Source organism: Lissotriton helveticus, chromosome 3_2 (genome assembly GCF_964261635.1).
Source record: "Lissotriton helveticus chromosome 3_2, aLisHel1.1, whole genome shotgun sequence".
Classification (NCBI taxonomy): Eukaryota; Metazoa; Chordata; class Amphibia; order Caudata; family Salamandridae; genus Lissotriton; species Lissotriton helveticus.
Genome location: NC_136062.1, coordinates 22,268,603 through 22,285,666, shown reverse-complemented (window position 1 = coordinate 22,285,666; position 17,064 = coordinate 22,268,603). Strand labels below are relative to the sequence as shown.

Sequence of the window (17,064 nt, the reverse complement as noted above, 5' to 3'; positions counted from 1 at the left end):
GACACCCCCAGAACTAATTGTCACCTCTTTTCAAAACATCCAGGTTGTAATAAGGGACGAGCTATTCATTAATCCAAAAAATAAGCCCAGACTTCACACCACGAGATGGTTTGATACCGCCTGTCGGAAGGCCCTTACATTTCTCAAAGAAGCCTCACACCAGCAACCGAGAGATCCTCAAAAAATTTCCCAATTGAGGAAAAAGTACAACACTGCTCGAAAAAACTGTAAAAAACAGATTAAGCAAGACCTATGGCTTCGATTACATGAGACTGCACTAAGGAAAGACAGTACTGCCTTCTGGCAGACCATAAGATCACCATTCTTGGCCAACATCAGCGATCTTGATCATCTCGACGTGGCAATAACCGAGAACGACTGGGTCTCCCATTTTTCAAAAATCTTTGAAATAGCATCAGATGTCGTACCAACAACCCATATGCATGAACCCGATCCGGTTAAGAGAAACATCTATCCAATCAACCTACGTTTTAGTCTAAATGAGGTTAGGAAGGCAATTAAGGCTTCAAAAACAGGCAAGGCCCCTGGTCCAGATGGGGTCCCCATGGACCTGTCTCTATATGACGTCGACTATTGGTCGAAAATAATTACACGGGTCATGGCTGCAGTAGTTTCAATCGGTCTCTTCCCCTCATGGTCAACATCAACACTACTGCCTATTTTCAAGAAAGGGGACCGAAATGACCCCGCGTGCTACAGGCCGATCTCCCTTCTGGACTCCACTGGCAAGATTGCAGGCCGAATACTCCTGGACCGACTACAATCTTGGGCCCGGGAGAATAACATCATCACCGACCTGCAATATGGTTTCCAGAAGGGGCTCGGAACGGTTGAGCAGGCCCTAAATCTAGTCCTCCTGGCTGGAAAGTACACGCGCGCTAAAGGAGGCAACATCTTCCTGGTCTATGTAGACTTAAGCGCGGCGTTCGACTGCGTACAACACGCTAAGCTCTGGCAGATCCTAGCACACCTCGGAGTGGACCCACCTCTATTAGCCTTCCTAAGAGAACTATACACCAATGCAGAAGGTCGAGTTCGATTTGGCACCGGCGGTGAACTTTCACGACCCTTCAAAATCTCGAGAGGAGTAAGGCAAGGATGTGTACTGGCTCCCTTCCTGTTCAACCTATATACAAATGGGCTCGAGCAGGCTATGCTGGAAGGGAGCCAGGACCTCCCGCAGATAGACCACCGCCCGATACCTATTCTCCTGTATGCCGACGATTCTGTAATTCTGGCACGGACTTCTAACCAACTCCAGCTGCAGCTTAATAAGTATGTGAGTTTCATGGATTCACTTGGCCTTAAAGTTAATATTAAAAAGACTTTTACAATGAACATTGGCCCAAGGCCAAGAGTCTCCAAGCCCATACTTATAAACAACACCAGATTAGAAAAAGCACCTGTGTACCCATACTTGGGCATCCTAGTGGACGACACAATGACCTGGCGCAAGGCAGTGGAAGCTAGAAATCTTAATTTTCGCCGCGCTACCTCAGCACTAACCGCTTTTTCAAGAAAACTAGGCAAACCAGCCCCAGCAGAATTGCTAACTATATACTATGCAAAATGCCACAGTGTGGCCACCTATGGAGCAGGTATCTGGGGCTATGGATGTATCGATCAATTCCAGGTCACCGAAAACGACTTTATTAAATACATCCTATCTCTCCCCCAAAGTTCCCCGATTTTAGCCTCGCATCGGGAGCTTGGGATGGAATATATAGTCGACACCATAAGAAGCCAGCCCATCTTATTGTGGCAGCGAATATGGTGTAATCCTGAAAGTCACATTACCCGTTCCCTTATTTCCGACTGTCTTGGCCTGGCGCACTGGCGGAAAATTCCGTGGCTGAACTATATCTATAAATTCTTTGTAGATCTTGACTGTGAGCATTACTTCCTTGAACCACCCTCAATTGAAGACATCTCGAAGAAGCAGTTGAAACAAATATGTATGGGCCATCTAAGGGAACTTCGCAACCAAGCAGGGATCACTAAAATACAAAACGAAAAAATCTGTAAACTACAGACAGGGAAACTCATTCAGCCCTATTTGACATATCTCTTATCGAACTATGAAAAGCTCCTAATCACAAGGCTCCGGTTTGACCTTTTTTACCGACTGGTCTCATTTCCGGAAACGAAGAACTGGTTCCGTAATCTGATGAGCTGTCCCTGCGATGGAGTTTCTGCACAATCCACGATCCATGTAGTCCTTTTTTGTAAATATTACAGATCAGCAAGAAAAACATGGATCATTCCTATTCTCCGATCCAATGGACTTAGACAATCGTATCCAGCACTTTCCCATTTACAATCCCCGAAATCCCCACAAGAAGCGAAACTGATAGCGACCTTTCTTAAAGTAGTTATATTAACACGTCGCAAAGTTTCTCACTAAACTTGTATTATTTTCAATTTAGAGAGACTATATTACCATCCCGAAACTCCATCTTTGTGATCTTATCTGCATACTGTTTTTATTCTCTGATTTAAGTTAAAAAAAAAAAATGTTCTCCTTTTCTTTAAAAAAAAAATGTACTTTTCTATAATCGAATAAAAGTTTATGAAACGAAACGAATAGCTGTTAGATTGGAATTAAATACATGCGTAGCAAGTGGTACAGTAGCGCTTTTGGACCTTATATCTGCGGGTCAAGTGCTATACTTTCTGGGATTCGCCGTTACTGAGCACCTGGACGCCCCGACTCTTAGTGGACTTATTGAAATCTGACTTCGTGTAGCTTTCAGATGGAATCATGATTTGACCTCATACCTGTGGGCCGATGTTTTCACCTTTTGAAACTATTCGTGATTGGCATTGGGACGGCCCCTATATTATCCTTGACCTATCCGGTCGGACGATTCTTTTCCTCGTGCGCGGTAATATTCTCAAACCATAGTTTACCCTTGGGGGTACTTTAAAGTTTCTTTTTAGTGCCCTGAGAAGTCCCACACTGGGACGAAACGCGTCGGATATACTGTGCTTTGTCTATCTGATGAAATAAAGAGATCTAACTGAGGAACCTACCCTCGTTACTTATTGGATTTGGACTTTCTAATTGTCTTTATTGCACCATATGCTGTGGTGCACCTGTGCTTTCCTGTTTAAATTGTTGAGTTCCTGAGGGAACGGTGGGTGCTGGTCGGTGTGCACACGGACCCCTGTGAAAATAGAAGGGGCAATATTTATTATTTGGAGCTATTTCAGGTTAGGTGCTGACTTTGAGAAGGTCCCACTGTTAGGTCGAGTTTTAAAGACATGCTTGTTTGTCTGCGACTAAGAGAGGACACATCCCAAAGTTCGGACTGGATTCTCTCTTTTGAGGCAGGGTCAAGAAAGTTTTCCCTATGATTGGTCCTGTGTGTAAAGCAACACTGAGGTTAAACAATGGAATGCGCCCCATCGCAATTAACAGGGTTAAAATTATTTCAAGCACGCTTACCACTAACTGAGTCGCCATAAATAACATGAGTTTGCCCAAATGTGGGGCCCTTGATTGTTATGCCGTAAGGTTTCAAGAACATATGTGAAACTGTATGGCTTGAATACTATATTATGTACCAAATATTAGATCGAGTTATATGAATATTGTTCTTACATTTAAAAACTACAATGGTAAGAATTTGTGGTAAAAGCAAAATTAGATTGTCTTAATGAGATTGCTGATTACTGTATACACATAAAAGTTTTAAAATTATTGCTACAGAAGTGTACCAGGCAGCCATGGTTTAACCCAAGTGCCCTCAACACGCTGTTTCTCCACATTCGTGCCCACGTGGCACCTTATGTGTGTATATACGTACGTGAGTGTGTATATACTTGATTTGAAGATATCATGTTTCCCACTCTTTCTGAAGCACAAGTTACTTACCTTCGGTAACGATATATCTGTGAGAAACAGTAGTTAGTGTTAGATTACTTACCTTAGAATATCCCCAGGCGTCAGACTGGATCCGGAAAGTTTTGCGTAGCAGTACCCCTGCGCGTCGGTAGGCGCCGTCTGTGGCTCCGCGCCCGTCATCGGCATCGGGATGACGTTGTCGGAGTACTTAGACGCCGCACTCGCGCGCTGACGTCAGTTCTTGTACGAAGTTTTCCGCGCCAGGACGCAGAGCCATGCCAGAGACCGACACTGGTGCCATAAAACTAGGGTCCTCAAAGGGAATACCTTAACCCTAGATGTCGGTTCGTAGAACGGGGAGGATGGGTGGTGCGGTAAGGAATCTAACACTAACTACTGTTTCTTACAGATATATCGTTACCAAAGGTAAGTAACTTGTGCATCTGAAAGAAACAGGTTAGTATTAGATTCCTTACCTTAGAATAGATACCCCAGCAATACCAACTCCGGTGGTGGGTCTGCGAACCAAGATCACACCAGAAAGTCCTGGAGAACGGAACGGTCGAAAAAGCCATCTCTCCGGACTTGGCTGTCCAGGCAGCAGTGTCTAGCAAACGTGTGCAGCGAGGCCCACGTAGCTGCCTGACAGATGTCCTGCAAGGGGACTCCCCGACCCAGGGCAGTAGTAGCCGCTGTGGCTCGAGTGGAATGGGCCATCAGCCCAACAGGGGCTCCTTTTTAGCCAAGGAGTAACAGACTTTGATGCACAACACGACCCACCGAGAGATGGTTCGTTTGTGCACCGCCCGTCCCTTCTTCGCGCCCATGTAACCAACAAAGAGCTGGTCATCCACCCGGAACTGGCGTGTGCGACCACGGTGGAAGGAGAGCGCACGTTTTGGGTCCAGACGGTGGAGCCTCTCTTCCTCTTTCGAGGGATGCAGAGGCGGAAAGATGGTGGGCAAGGTGATGGACTGCCCGATGTGAAAGGCTGTAACCACCTTGGGCAGGAAAGAAGGACGCGTTCTTAAAACAACTTTGTCCGGATGGACAAAAAGGAAAGGAGGCTTAGTAGATAGAGCCTGGAGCTCACTCACCCTCCTGGCAGAGGTGATGGCAACCAGGAATGCAGTCTTAAGAGTTAGAAGACGAAGAGGGCAATTGTGAAGTGGCTCGAAAGGAGCGCACATCAGATAGGTTAGAACAAGGTTCAAGTCCCACTGAGGCATCACGAAAGGAACAGGAGGAAACATGTGCGTGATGCCCTTCAAGAATCTATTTACAACAGGGGACTTGAAAAGAGAAGGCTGATCAGGAAGTCTCAAGAAGGCAGAAATGGCAGAGAGGTAGCCCTTAGGAGTGCTCAGAGCAGAGCCCTGCTGGGCAAGAGAAAGAAGGAAGAGGAGAACCTCTGAAAGGAGGGCAGAGAGAGGATCCACAGCCTTTGCTGTGCACCATGCCACAAATTTGTTCCGCCTGCAGGCGTATACCGATTTTGTGGAGGGATGCCTGGCTGCTAGAATCACATCACAGACTTCAGGAGGCAAGTGAAATGGCCTCAACTGCCGGCGCTCAATCTCCACGCATGGAGGTGGAGGCTGGACAGGTTCGGGTGGAGGACTGTTCCCTGCTGCTGCGACAGAAGGTCCTCCTGAAGAGGCAGATGAATCGGGGGATCGATTGACATGCTGAGTAGCTCGGGATACCAGTACCTTCGTGCCCAGTCCAGAGCCACAGGGATAACTTGGGCCCGGTCGCACCTGATCTTCTTCAGCTCTCTGGGCAGAAGTGGTATAGGCGGAAAGGCGTACAACAGACCGCAGCTCCACTCGCGACAAAAAGCGTCTCCGAGCGAGTGCCGCCTTGGAAATTCCAACGCGCAGAACTGATGACATTGCGCGTTCTCTTCGGTGGCGAATAGATCTAACCAAGTCTCTCCCCACTGCTGAAAGAGACCATGCGCCGCGTCCGAGTTCAGACGCCATTCGTGATCCATCATGCACCTGCGGCTGAGTTCGTCTGCCCTGTTGTTCAGAGAACTTGCCAGGTGTTGAACCACCAGAGTGACGTCCTGGCGTACCAGCCATTGCCAGAGGCGCAGAGCCTCCTGACAGAGTCCACGACCCCACCCCGCCCTGTTTGTTGGAGTACCACATGGCGTTGGTGTTGTCCATGAACACTTGCACTACACTCCCCCGGACAGAGCAAAGGAAGACTTCTGTGCAAGTCGGATCGTCCGTAGCTCCAAAAGGTTGCTATAGAGCCGGGACTCTACCGCAGACCAGAGGCCTCTGATTCCCCCTCTCTCCCAAGTGGCCACCCCATCCCAGGAGGGACGCATCCGTCAACACTGTGTGCTCCGGTTGGGGAAGGGAGAGGCATGTGCCTCTGACCCAATCTCGATTCGGGTGCCACCACTGCAATTGTTGAGCAGTGCCCTCCGAGATCTGGACATGATCGGACAGGATGCCCTGATGCTGCGCCCACTGGAACTTCAGGTTCCACTGCAGAGCCCGCCACCAGCAGTAGGGTCATCCTGACTGAAACCCAGGATAGAGGCTGAAAGATCGGAATCATAGCCTGAATATCCCGGTCTTGCTGCTCGGGAGGATAAACCCAAAACAGCATTGAATCCAGAACCGCTCCGATGAAGGGGAGCTTCTGAGAGGGACTCAGGTGCGACTTCGGCACATTGATGGAGAACCCAAGCAACTGCAGGAGGTGGGCTGTAGTCTGAAGGTGGTTGACGACTGCTTGGGGCGAGCCCGCCTTCAACAACCAATCTTCGAGGAAGGGGGAAGAATGATACCCCCGAATAAGCGTCCTGCAAGTCCAACGCTACCACCCAGTCTCCAGTGTCGAGGGCAGCCAGGACCAGAGTCAGCATTTTGAATTTTTCCTTCCGGAGGAGGCGATTGACGTCCCGGAGGTCCATGATGGCGCGCAGGCCCCCCTTGTCCTTCGTGAGGACCAGAAAGTAGTGGGAATAACAACCGCTCCCTTTTTCCTGGCCAGGAACAAATTCGATGGCCCCCTTGGCCAAGAGGGCCGTGACTTCCTGTTGGATTATGGCCAAATGATTCCCCCAACATGCGGTGGAACCGAGGTGACATGGCTGGAGGGGAGGACTGAAAGGGAAGGGAATAACCCTTGCAGATTATCTGCAGCACCCACTTGTCCGATGTAATTTTGCGCCAGTGGTGGCGGCCCCTGCCACCCACCGGCGTAGGGTGCTCCCTGAAGCTCGGATTAGGAAGGCTTGGAGGTGGAAACAGTGGGGTGGAGGTGGACTGACCCGCACGCTGGTTCCCAGACTCGCCCCTGCGGAAGCCACGGCCGCGGCCATGCTGAGGCTGGTTCTGCACAGGCTTGTTGGAGGAGCGTGCCTGGGTGTCTCTGCCCTGGCCACAAAAGGAACAAAACCCAGGAGTGTCAGGATGCTTCGCAGAAAGGACTTGACCGTAGCCAGTGAGTCTTTAAAACGCTTCAGTGCACTTTCTTCCTTATCGCCAAAGAGGCGTGAGCCATCAAAGGGCATGTCCATGAACGAGCCCTGGACATCGGGCGAGAACCCAGTCGAACGCAACCAGGCCTGGCGCCGCAACGCCACAGTCGTGGAAATTGCCCTACCCAACGAATCAGAGGTGTTCAAACCACACCTGATGGCAAACTTAGCCGCATCCTTACCCTCGGCAATAGCTTGGGAAAAGATAGCCTGAACCTCCTCAGAACACTGAGGCAAGACCTGAGCAACGGAATCCCACACTGTGTGGAAGTAACGACCCAACAAGCAGGCGGTGTTAACCGACTGCAGCCCCAAGCTGGCCGAGGAGAACAACATCCTACCAAATTGTTCCAGCCTTTTAGAGTCCTCAACTGGCGGAGCCGTGGGAAAGGCACTCTGCGACGTCGAGGTCTGAATGACCAGGCTCTCGGCCATAGGATGAGTGGTCAGGAAAGCGGGATCAGCAGGCGCCGGGCTGCGACGCCTGGCGACGTTTTTATCCACCGGCGCTCCCGTGGCCGGCCGCAACCAAGTGCCCAAGAGGACTTCGGTAAGGGCTCATTGAAAAGAAGCAGCGGCTCCGATGATGTAGTAATGAGGTTGAGATTGAAAGCCTCCGTAGCACAAAGGAGCACCATGGTGTAGGCAGCACCCCTCCTCCATAGTAGGCGGAGGAGAAGCAAACCCCGGGTCAGAAGAGACATCGAGTTCGCCTGCGTCTTCCAGGTCGTCCACCCAATCTTGCTCGCAATCACATTGCCGGGCAAGAGGGTCCTCTGACCCGTCCTAGTCGTCGTCTGCCTCTGGTGTAGAGGGAGCCGGTTGCGGCGGCAGAGCTGGTGCCGAGAACAGGCGCAGGCCGGGGCCGGGCTGGAGCCGCTTCGCAATGCGGATCCCAGGCCGGAACAAAACGGTCCTGGAACCAGGGCAGAGGTGGAATAAACGGCACCCAGGAAGGTGCCGAGGGCGGTGCCGGGACCGGAGCCAGAAGCGCTGCACCTTGTGGAGCCGGAGCCAATGGCGCAGGATCCTGTGGCGCCCGGGCTGGCGCCGGTGGCGGAGCCGCCTGGCCAACAGGATCTGGACACAGGACCGCGGAGCCCGAAGGCTCGCAGGCGGGAGCCCGAGGCCTGAAAAGGCAGTCCATGGCAGCAAGAAACTCTTGCACCTGTTAGGGAGTCGCGTACGAATCCAGGTATGGCGGGTAGGCCGCGGGACTCCCAGGCTTCAGAGGATCCACAGGGGCAGAACCCCTGTCCCCCTCGTCGCCTCCGAGGAGCGACGGGGGGACGTCGGAGAGCAAACATACTTCTTTGCCTTCTTTTTATGGCGTCGCTTACCGGAATCCGAAGGCGAAGACTTGGAGCCCGAGGAGCGACGGCTCCGGTCCCACGAACGACCCCTGGACCCAGAGCGGCGGTGTGACGAATGCCGAACTTCCAGCAATTTACGACGCCACTCCTGCAAGGCTTTCAGAGCCATGGCTCGACAGTCCCGGCAGGCCCGGGAGTCGTGGTCCATCTCCAGGCAGTAGAAGCACACATCGTGGGGGTCCGCCACCGACATACTACGGCGGCAGGCCACACAGGACTTAAAGCTGGGCATCCTACGTGCACCAGGAGAAAAAAGGGGAGACAAAAGTCTCAAAAGAGTAGTCAAAAAGTGACTAAGGTATGTGCTCACTCCGGATCTGCGCTTTCTGGCACGGAAAAAGAAAGGAATGACGTCAGTGTGCATGGATGGCACCTAAGTACTCTCCGTGACGTCATCTCGTCGCTTACGACGCCAGTGACGGACGCCGAGCCGCAGGACGCCACCTACTGACGCGCAGGGGTACTGCTAAGCAAAACTTTCCGGATCCAGTCTGACGCCTGGGGATATTCTAAGGTAAGGAATCTATCACTAAAGTGTCTCTTTCAGATACAGATTGTTGGAGCTTTAGATCCCATGGCTCTACTTTAGCCCACTTTTGACAATCCAGCCTAGGACATACCGATAGTAAACAAAAAAAAGAATAACTTCGCCATAAAACAGCTGATGCATTAACTTTAACAACTTGCACTACACTCCTTTAAGTGAGTGCTTTATCTATTTACATCATCTCAACACAAATTTAAATTTAAAATGTCTCCATAACCTGGTGGCTGGATTATTGTAACTTCATCTATTTAGGAGAGATCCACTTTCCAAGCCATTCCCTTCCCAGGTCTCGCTTTAAACTGTACTATCCTACCTTTACTACAAGGTCAGCTTTTCAGATGAACTTTGTAATCCCCAAATTTACATGCAAAACATTGGGTGGTAGGACCTGCTCGGTTACAGCTGCTCAAAAGTGGAATATGTTTTCAGACACACTCAAAAACATTACTCTAATCTTTAGAAGTTCATGAGGAGTCTTAAGATCTGGCTTTTTCCTCATATTTATTCTGGACAATTGATAGCAGCACTCCAAATGGGTTTAGATCTGTTATAGCTCCATGGAAACCTAATGGGGTGATCGATGAGCTTTATAAATCAAATGAACAAACATAAACAGGCTATAAGCCATACATCTTTAACAACTTACACTTAACAGTCAGATCCAGCCAGAGACTGCAGGGAATACGTTTTGTTTCTGGTGGGTTGCTAGTTTTCTTTCTCCCCAAAATATATGCACACACAAGAAAACCACAATGTTATTTTCAAAGGCTTTATTTCTCTTTTTAGTCCACAATATATGTAAACTCGTAATTGCAGGTATACCCATTTTGGGGATTACTATGAAGGCATAACAGGTATACAATATGTAGCGCCGGGACACGCCGGGATGGCGTCGCCATGCGCTCTATAAACTCCTTTAATAATAATAATAAATAATGAAACTGACAGCATAATAAAAATTAAGGCTTTCCAGATGGAACTGCAGAAGCACACATCCTCATCATTCATTTTTTTGAGTCTGTGGCATGAAAGTTTGAAAGGCAATGGTGGCTGCCTTGGGATGAGACTGGTGGTACTGGTGGTGGAACGTATCTTCTGCTTTTTCGCCGCTGCCGCACATCTCGACTATCTTTTTCTCTGCCGCACCAGAAGCACCCAGGCTCCCGGACATCCGTTTGGCCACTCAAGCAGTACCTGGGAGGCTGGGTATGTTCTCTACTGGGCTGTGCAACACAGTCCTGTGTAGAACATGCCAAATGCGCATGCCTGTTTGGCCGGACCCAGAGGGCCAGCAAAGCCATCATGTGCATTTAAGGAGGTAGTGCAAATCACTCCTGCTCCCTCTGATGGCGGGGAGCCCAACCTGGCCTGACCTGGCTGGAGTCGCAAAGAAAATAAAAATAATACTAACTTTGTTATTGTAAGTTAATTTTATTTTCCAGTGCTCAACGTGCAGTGGGGCAATGCTCCTCCACCTTAGCGGAGGAGCCACCACTGTTCAAAGGCAAAGACTGTTTGTTGCGTTTATGCAATCACCTGAGCAAGAACGAGCTAGTATGTGTGAGAAGAGACTATAGACTGTTTGTTGCAGATGCTCTTTCTTGAATGTATGAAACTTCTCTCTCGTGGAAAGATTTGTGAACACATTTTATATAATATCTTCAACTTTACTTTGGGAAAAACTAACCCTGTTATTCGCATGTATGAAGGGAATAATAATGTGTGAATTATTTTCCACCTTCGTTAAAATTCCCTATGCTTTTCCATAACTGTCAAATTTAATTAACATACAACATATTACCTAGAAATGCATGATAAAATATTGGTATATGTACTAAAGGACTTATACTGAAAATACATACAAATTAAATAGCAGTCATACATGATAAGATATATGTGAAGCGCCAGGCAACAATGGGTCAAACAAAAATGTTGCGAGAGGGGCTCAAATGCAGATAAAAGGCAAAGACTACAACACTTTCTTACCGTTTAAAATGCACCAAAAGAATAGGCGGCAGTTTCCAGATTTCTATTTTTTTAAGCGAATCCCTTCGAGTTTTGCAATGGCTGCAGTCAAATCTATTGTTGTCAGTAAGTTTTTCCTCTTTGGAGAATGATCTAAGGCAGTCCTACAAAAAGAGCATAGTTAAAATTAAACAGATTGTACCAATTAAAGGCATCTTAGAGAAGATTGATGCAATCGAAAAACAGTTGCCATATATGTAAATGTTTTAGATGAGAAAACGTTTTAGGATGTAAAGAGTATTTCATGTATTTTATTTTATATTTGTTCATAATATGATCAGGAACTGGTGAAGATAAACTTTACCAAATTGCAATTTAAGGACAAAATCAGACCTGGGGAAATTAGGCATACATATGAAAGTCAGTCCATGTGAAGGAAGATCACGAAACCCCAACAAAATACGAGGCATCAGATGCCGATTGACCCCCATAAAGTACCCTCTCCTCAAAAACACCTAACAACACATTGCCTCATTGGTTATCGGCCCACAGATATGACACTTCCTCCATGAACTGGCAGTAACTACTGACAAAAATAAACACACTGATACAAAGGAAAGGCAACTATTCTCGAACATAAGGTCTCGGCATCATACACATGCTAAGTGGTCAACCAAAGAGGAAGAGGCGCTGCTGGCGTCAGCCCACACATGGCTCAGCACCGAAGCTATGCCTTCAATAACACCGATCAAGCACCGCAAAAGCACATCCATATATACTACCTAAAACAATGATAAAACGGATACAAGTTTGATAAAAGTGTTAATGTGGGCTCCACTTTTCTACCAATGTTGCTCTGTACAATAAAAACAAGTTAAGGAAACGGCTCAACCTCATCTAACAACATTCAGTAATAACTTAACATTAATGACCATCGAGGCGTCCCCCGTGCGTTTCCAGTGGTCATGAGACCCCCCCAAAAAATCTACGATGACCCAGACTAATACTATGGACAACTACACTGTGGCGGCGGGTGGTGGAGCTGAGGCGCAGGCCGGCGCCCTGACGGGCACACGAGAGCCGTCCCTAACCTCAATCATGCAGGCCATTCAGACACTGGGCGCCACGCTAGAATCAAAGATCGATAAGGTCTCCATAGAAATGACCTTGTTACGAGCAGACTTGAATAAAACCTCAGAGAAAGCCACCTAGAATGCTGCGGACATTGCGGAACTCCAAAGTACAACAAAACAATTGCAGCAGCAAGTCCAGCGACTCACACACCAGCAGAAGGTTGCGGTGGCCAGGTTGGAGGATCAGGAAGGGAGGGCCCGCCGCAACAATATACGCGTGGTGGGGGTACCGGAGAAGTTGGAGGGGCCGGGCGTGGATTTATTCCTGGAAGATCTTGTCCTCAAGCACCTGCAGCCCGGGCGCCTGTCGAAGTTTTTTGCTGTTGAGCGGGCTCATAGGGCTCCGGTCCCCCCGCCGCGCCCAGGGGCCCCACCACGAACGATAATCGCGAGGATCCTCAATTATAGAGACCGCGACGCCATCTTGCAGGCGGGCCCGCCAGCGGGGAGATCTCCATCTGGATAATGCAGTCATCAGATTCTTCCCAGACTTCACGCTGAAGGTGCAGCAGGAGCGACGGTCATTCGACGGGGTGAAGAAAGTGCTTCGAGAAAAAGGCATCAAATACATGATGTTTTTCCCGGCAAAACTCAAGATCCTAGTCGATGGAAAATCCATGTTCTTCACCTCACCAGAAGAGGCACACTCCTGGTTGGAGGAGCGTGGGGGCGCAGCGGGCTCAGGACTGAGGGACAACTGGAGGAATACGGCGCCGCAGTCCCCAGCGTCGTCGGCTGGCTCTTCGGGGAGTGGACTTCTGCGCCAGGGGCATTCCTTGCACCCCCAGCAAGACTTGGGGCCGGAGTCTGTCGGCCTCGCCAGACATGGGGTGACGTGGCCAGGACTGTGGTGCAGTATGGAAGACGTCCTACGTGAACGTGATGTATTCTGACATTTTATGTTTTTGTCTTGGGCTGTCACTGGAGGTGGTCATGGAGAATGCCCTGGGGAACGGGATGCATCAGTGGAGGGGGAGAATGAAACGAACAACTGCCAAAAGTGGCCCGCTGAGGGGGGCAGTCCTGTATGATGGGAGTTGCCATGTATATTCATTTCACTTTGTCCTCATAGGTTGGGAGGCGGCCCGGGGGGAGGTGGGAGGCCTGGCATGGTCCTTTCCACAATTGTATTGTTCTGGGCTTTACTGGGCAGGCTGAGGCCAGTTACGAATTGTGCTGTGGGGCCGGCGGCAGTCCTCAAGTTGCAGGTTTGGGTAACAGCTCTCACACCCCCCTTGATTTTCGTGTTAAGGGCTACAGGCGCTCTGCTTGTTGAGGGATGCCTGACCACATTGGCGGGCATAGCAGGGTTGCAGGGAGGGTTCTGGGAGATGGGGGAAGTCGGATGAGGGACTGTTTATTTTGCTTTGTCCTGTTTATAATGTATTTGGTGTGGCTCCTTTGGCACAGGTAGTGGACAGGCGGGAGGAGGGGGGAGGGCTGAGCGGGCACCTGCCTTTACGGCTGATCGTGGTATCTACCCAGGATGCACACACCACACGCTAGGCACATTGGCATTCTATCGTGGAACGTTAATGGCCTACAAAATAAGATCATACGCACCATGGTACTTCAGTATCTACATAGATATGCGCCAGATATCATCCTCCTCCAGGAGACGCACCTTCTGGGGAACCACTGCAAGGCCCTCAATAAAGTAAAAAGTAAAGTCCACATTTATAAAGCGCACAATCACCCGTAAGGGTCTCTAGGCGCTGGGGGCCGTCGGGAAGATTAAGCGAGCTATTGCCCAGAGTCACATGGTGCTGGGCTAACCTGCCGCCGGAGCCGATAGATTCGGGTATACGATGCGGGCACATGCTGGCTTCACTACAGGCTCGAGAGGGGTGGGAATCCTCATTAGGAACACTCTACCTTTGGTGATCGGAAAACAATGGCTGGATCCCCTTGGGAGGTACGCGGCGCTCGCTGCTCAATGGGAGGGGAGGACTATTAATATTTGCTCCTTGTATATCCCGCCTAGGTTACACAGCGCTACTCTCCCCAACATCGGGAAGTTGTTGTCGGACATGCCACCAGGGATACTGGTCCTGGGGGGCGATATGAATGCCGTCATGGAGAGGGAGCTTGATAGGTCACAGACACTCCCTGTCGGGGGGAGACTTGCCACTTTCGAGATTTTGTAAGAGCCATGGGGTTGGTAGATTTATGGCGGGCACATAATCCCACGACTCGACAATATACCCACATTTCGGCTGCTCATGGATCAGGGTCCAGGATCGACCACATTTTCAAGCAGGTTGGAAGCATGGATCTGTTCCAGAGTGGGTGTCACAGAGCTAGGGGGATATCAGACCACTCCCCTGTCGAGGTGCACTTGCGCGGTCCGGGCCGGGCCGAGCCGGTCCTCCCCGGTTAGTTGCCTTCTTATTCAAGGACCAGGAGTTTCAGGATGTCTTTAGGGAACGAGCCGACCACTATTTTGTGGAGAATGTGGGATCTGTCAGTTCTCCTGGGGTTGTGTGGGAGGCCTATAAGACGGTGGCTAGGGACTTTGTACAGGCGGAGGTCGGGAAACGCCGTAAGGAGAGAACCGCAAAGATTGACCAACTGGAACGGGACCTTCGGGCCCTTGAGATTGCGACTAACGAATCCCCTGAGCAGGTTCGAGATAGGCTGCATCGGCAGCAGCTCCTCGAAAAGGAGATTAGAGATTTGCTTACTTATCAGGCAAAGTCCCATGCCCTAGCAATCCAGAGACGAGTATATGATCTGGGGGGCAAGGCCAGCAAGATGATAGCCTGGCTAGAGAGGCGGGACAGAGATCGTAACTGGATCCCGGGGATCCAACGGGCTGATGGATCTATGCGAGTCACGGGCGGGGAGATTGCGGCGGAATTCGCACGGTATTATGAGGCGGTTTATCAGGCTCACGCTGAGCGTCAGGACTGGGAATAGAGACTTTTTGGCCCCCCTGCAGCTCCCTACCCTGGAACAGGCAGATAAGGATATCCTAGATTCACCCATTACGGTCTAGGAGGTAGAGAGCGCCATGGGTGACCTGCAGGTGTGAAAGGCACCGGGACCCAACGGTTTCCCGGCGGAGGCGTTTGGCTGTGTGTCGAGCCGCCTAGCACCTCACATGCTAAGTATGTTTAATGAAGCCAAGCAGGTGGGGGTACTCCCCAGAGACTTGCGGTCAGCAACGATCGTCCTAATTCACAAACCCGGTAAACCGCAGGAGCTGTGCAGCTCCTACAGACCCATCTCCTTACTTAACTTTGAGACCAAGGTCCTCGGTAAAATTCTGGCCACAAGATTGGGGGCGGTCATACAGTCCCTCGTACACCCGGATCAGTCTGGCTTTATGCCCCACAGAAGCACCCGTCTCAATCTACGGCGCCTGTTTGGGGTCTTGCAAATGGTTTCCGCGAAGCCAGGGGTGCCGGCAGCCCTGCTATCTCTAGACGCCCATATGGCGTTTGATAGTATCGAGTGGCAGTACCTCTACGCAGTTCTGGAAAAATTGGGCTTCGGAGAACACTTCCGAGCATGGGTGCGGCTGTTATACACTGCACCACTGGCAAGAGTCCGGGCGAATGGAGTGCTATCAGGTGAGTTTTGCCTCGGACGGGGCACGCGTCAGGGCTGCCCCCTCTCGCCCACCCTGTTCGCACTAGCGTTGGAACCTCTGGCGCACTGGATCCGGACGGACCACTTGGTGTGGGGTATCGATCTGGGTGGGGGATGGGAGGAGCGTATCTCCCTGTACGCGGACGACATTCTCCTGTATGTCCAGAGACCGGCGGCCTCCATTCAGAGGCTGATGGAAATTATAGGAGAGTTCGGCACCTACTCTGGATATCGCATAAACTGGGGTAAGTCCCTGGGGCATGTATTAACGGGGCCGCAGCCCCGACTACCGGCAGAATGCGTAGACATCCCCTGGAGGGATGTTTTTAAGTATTTAGGGATCTGGATTACGCATTCTAAATCAGACTTCCTGCGTTTGAATGTCACGGCGCAGTTAGATCGGCTGCGCGGTGATGTGGAGCATTGGAGAACGCTCCCACTTTCTCTGATGGGGCGAGCCGTCCTATTTAAAATGATGGCCCTCCCGCGCTTGCTGTACGTTTTGCAATGTGCTCCCTTTCTGGTCCCGGACCGGATCTTTAGGACGATTGAGTCTGAACAGCGATCCTTGTTGTGGAGCAGTGGGTGTCCTAGGATAGCCCTCAGCAAACTGCAAAGGGGCCCCTATGAGGGTGGGCTTGCTGTACCAGATATCCGTCTCTATTATTGGGCGACACAACTAGTCAACGTGAATGGATGGGTGTTCTCGCCTCTGGAAGAACCAGCCTATAGGGTGGACAGACTAGCCTTTGGCAGCGACACATATCTAGCAGCTCTATATGCCAGAGGCAGGCGCGGCCTTCCTCTCCCTCCACAAATGGCGGCGGTGGCCGCGGTCTGGAGAAAAGCGACGAAGTTGCTCGGATGGGAGGCAAAACTTACGGAGCGGACTCCTTGTGGGCTGGATCCTTTTTACCAGCCGTGACGAAATTGAAAGACCTACGCCGATGGGGCCTGATAGGTATTGAGGTACTGGGGGCCATTTGGAAACAAGGAGAAATGGTGACCTTTGCAGGTCTACAGGCTGAATATCAGATGGCGGACGGAGAATTCCTCCACTACCACCAGCTTAAGTCTGC

At 50.4% G+C, this 17,064-nt stretch overlaps 1 protein-coding gene across 1 annotated transcript in view; it reads right to left on the bottom strand.

Moving 5' to 3' along the window:
• USP8 (ubiquitin specific peptidase 8) overlaps positions 1 to 17,064 on the bottom strand; it is a 627,337-nt gene that overhangs the window by 14,972 nt on the left and 595,301 nt on the right. Inside the window, exon 17 of the mRNA XM_078684757.1 lies at positions 11,280 to 11,422. Within this exon, the coding sequence (XP_078540883.1) occupies positions 11,280 to 11,422 (143 nt within the window). The remainder of the gene's footprint in view (positions 1 to 11,279; positions 11,423 to 17,064) is intronic.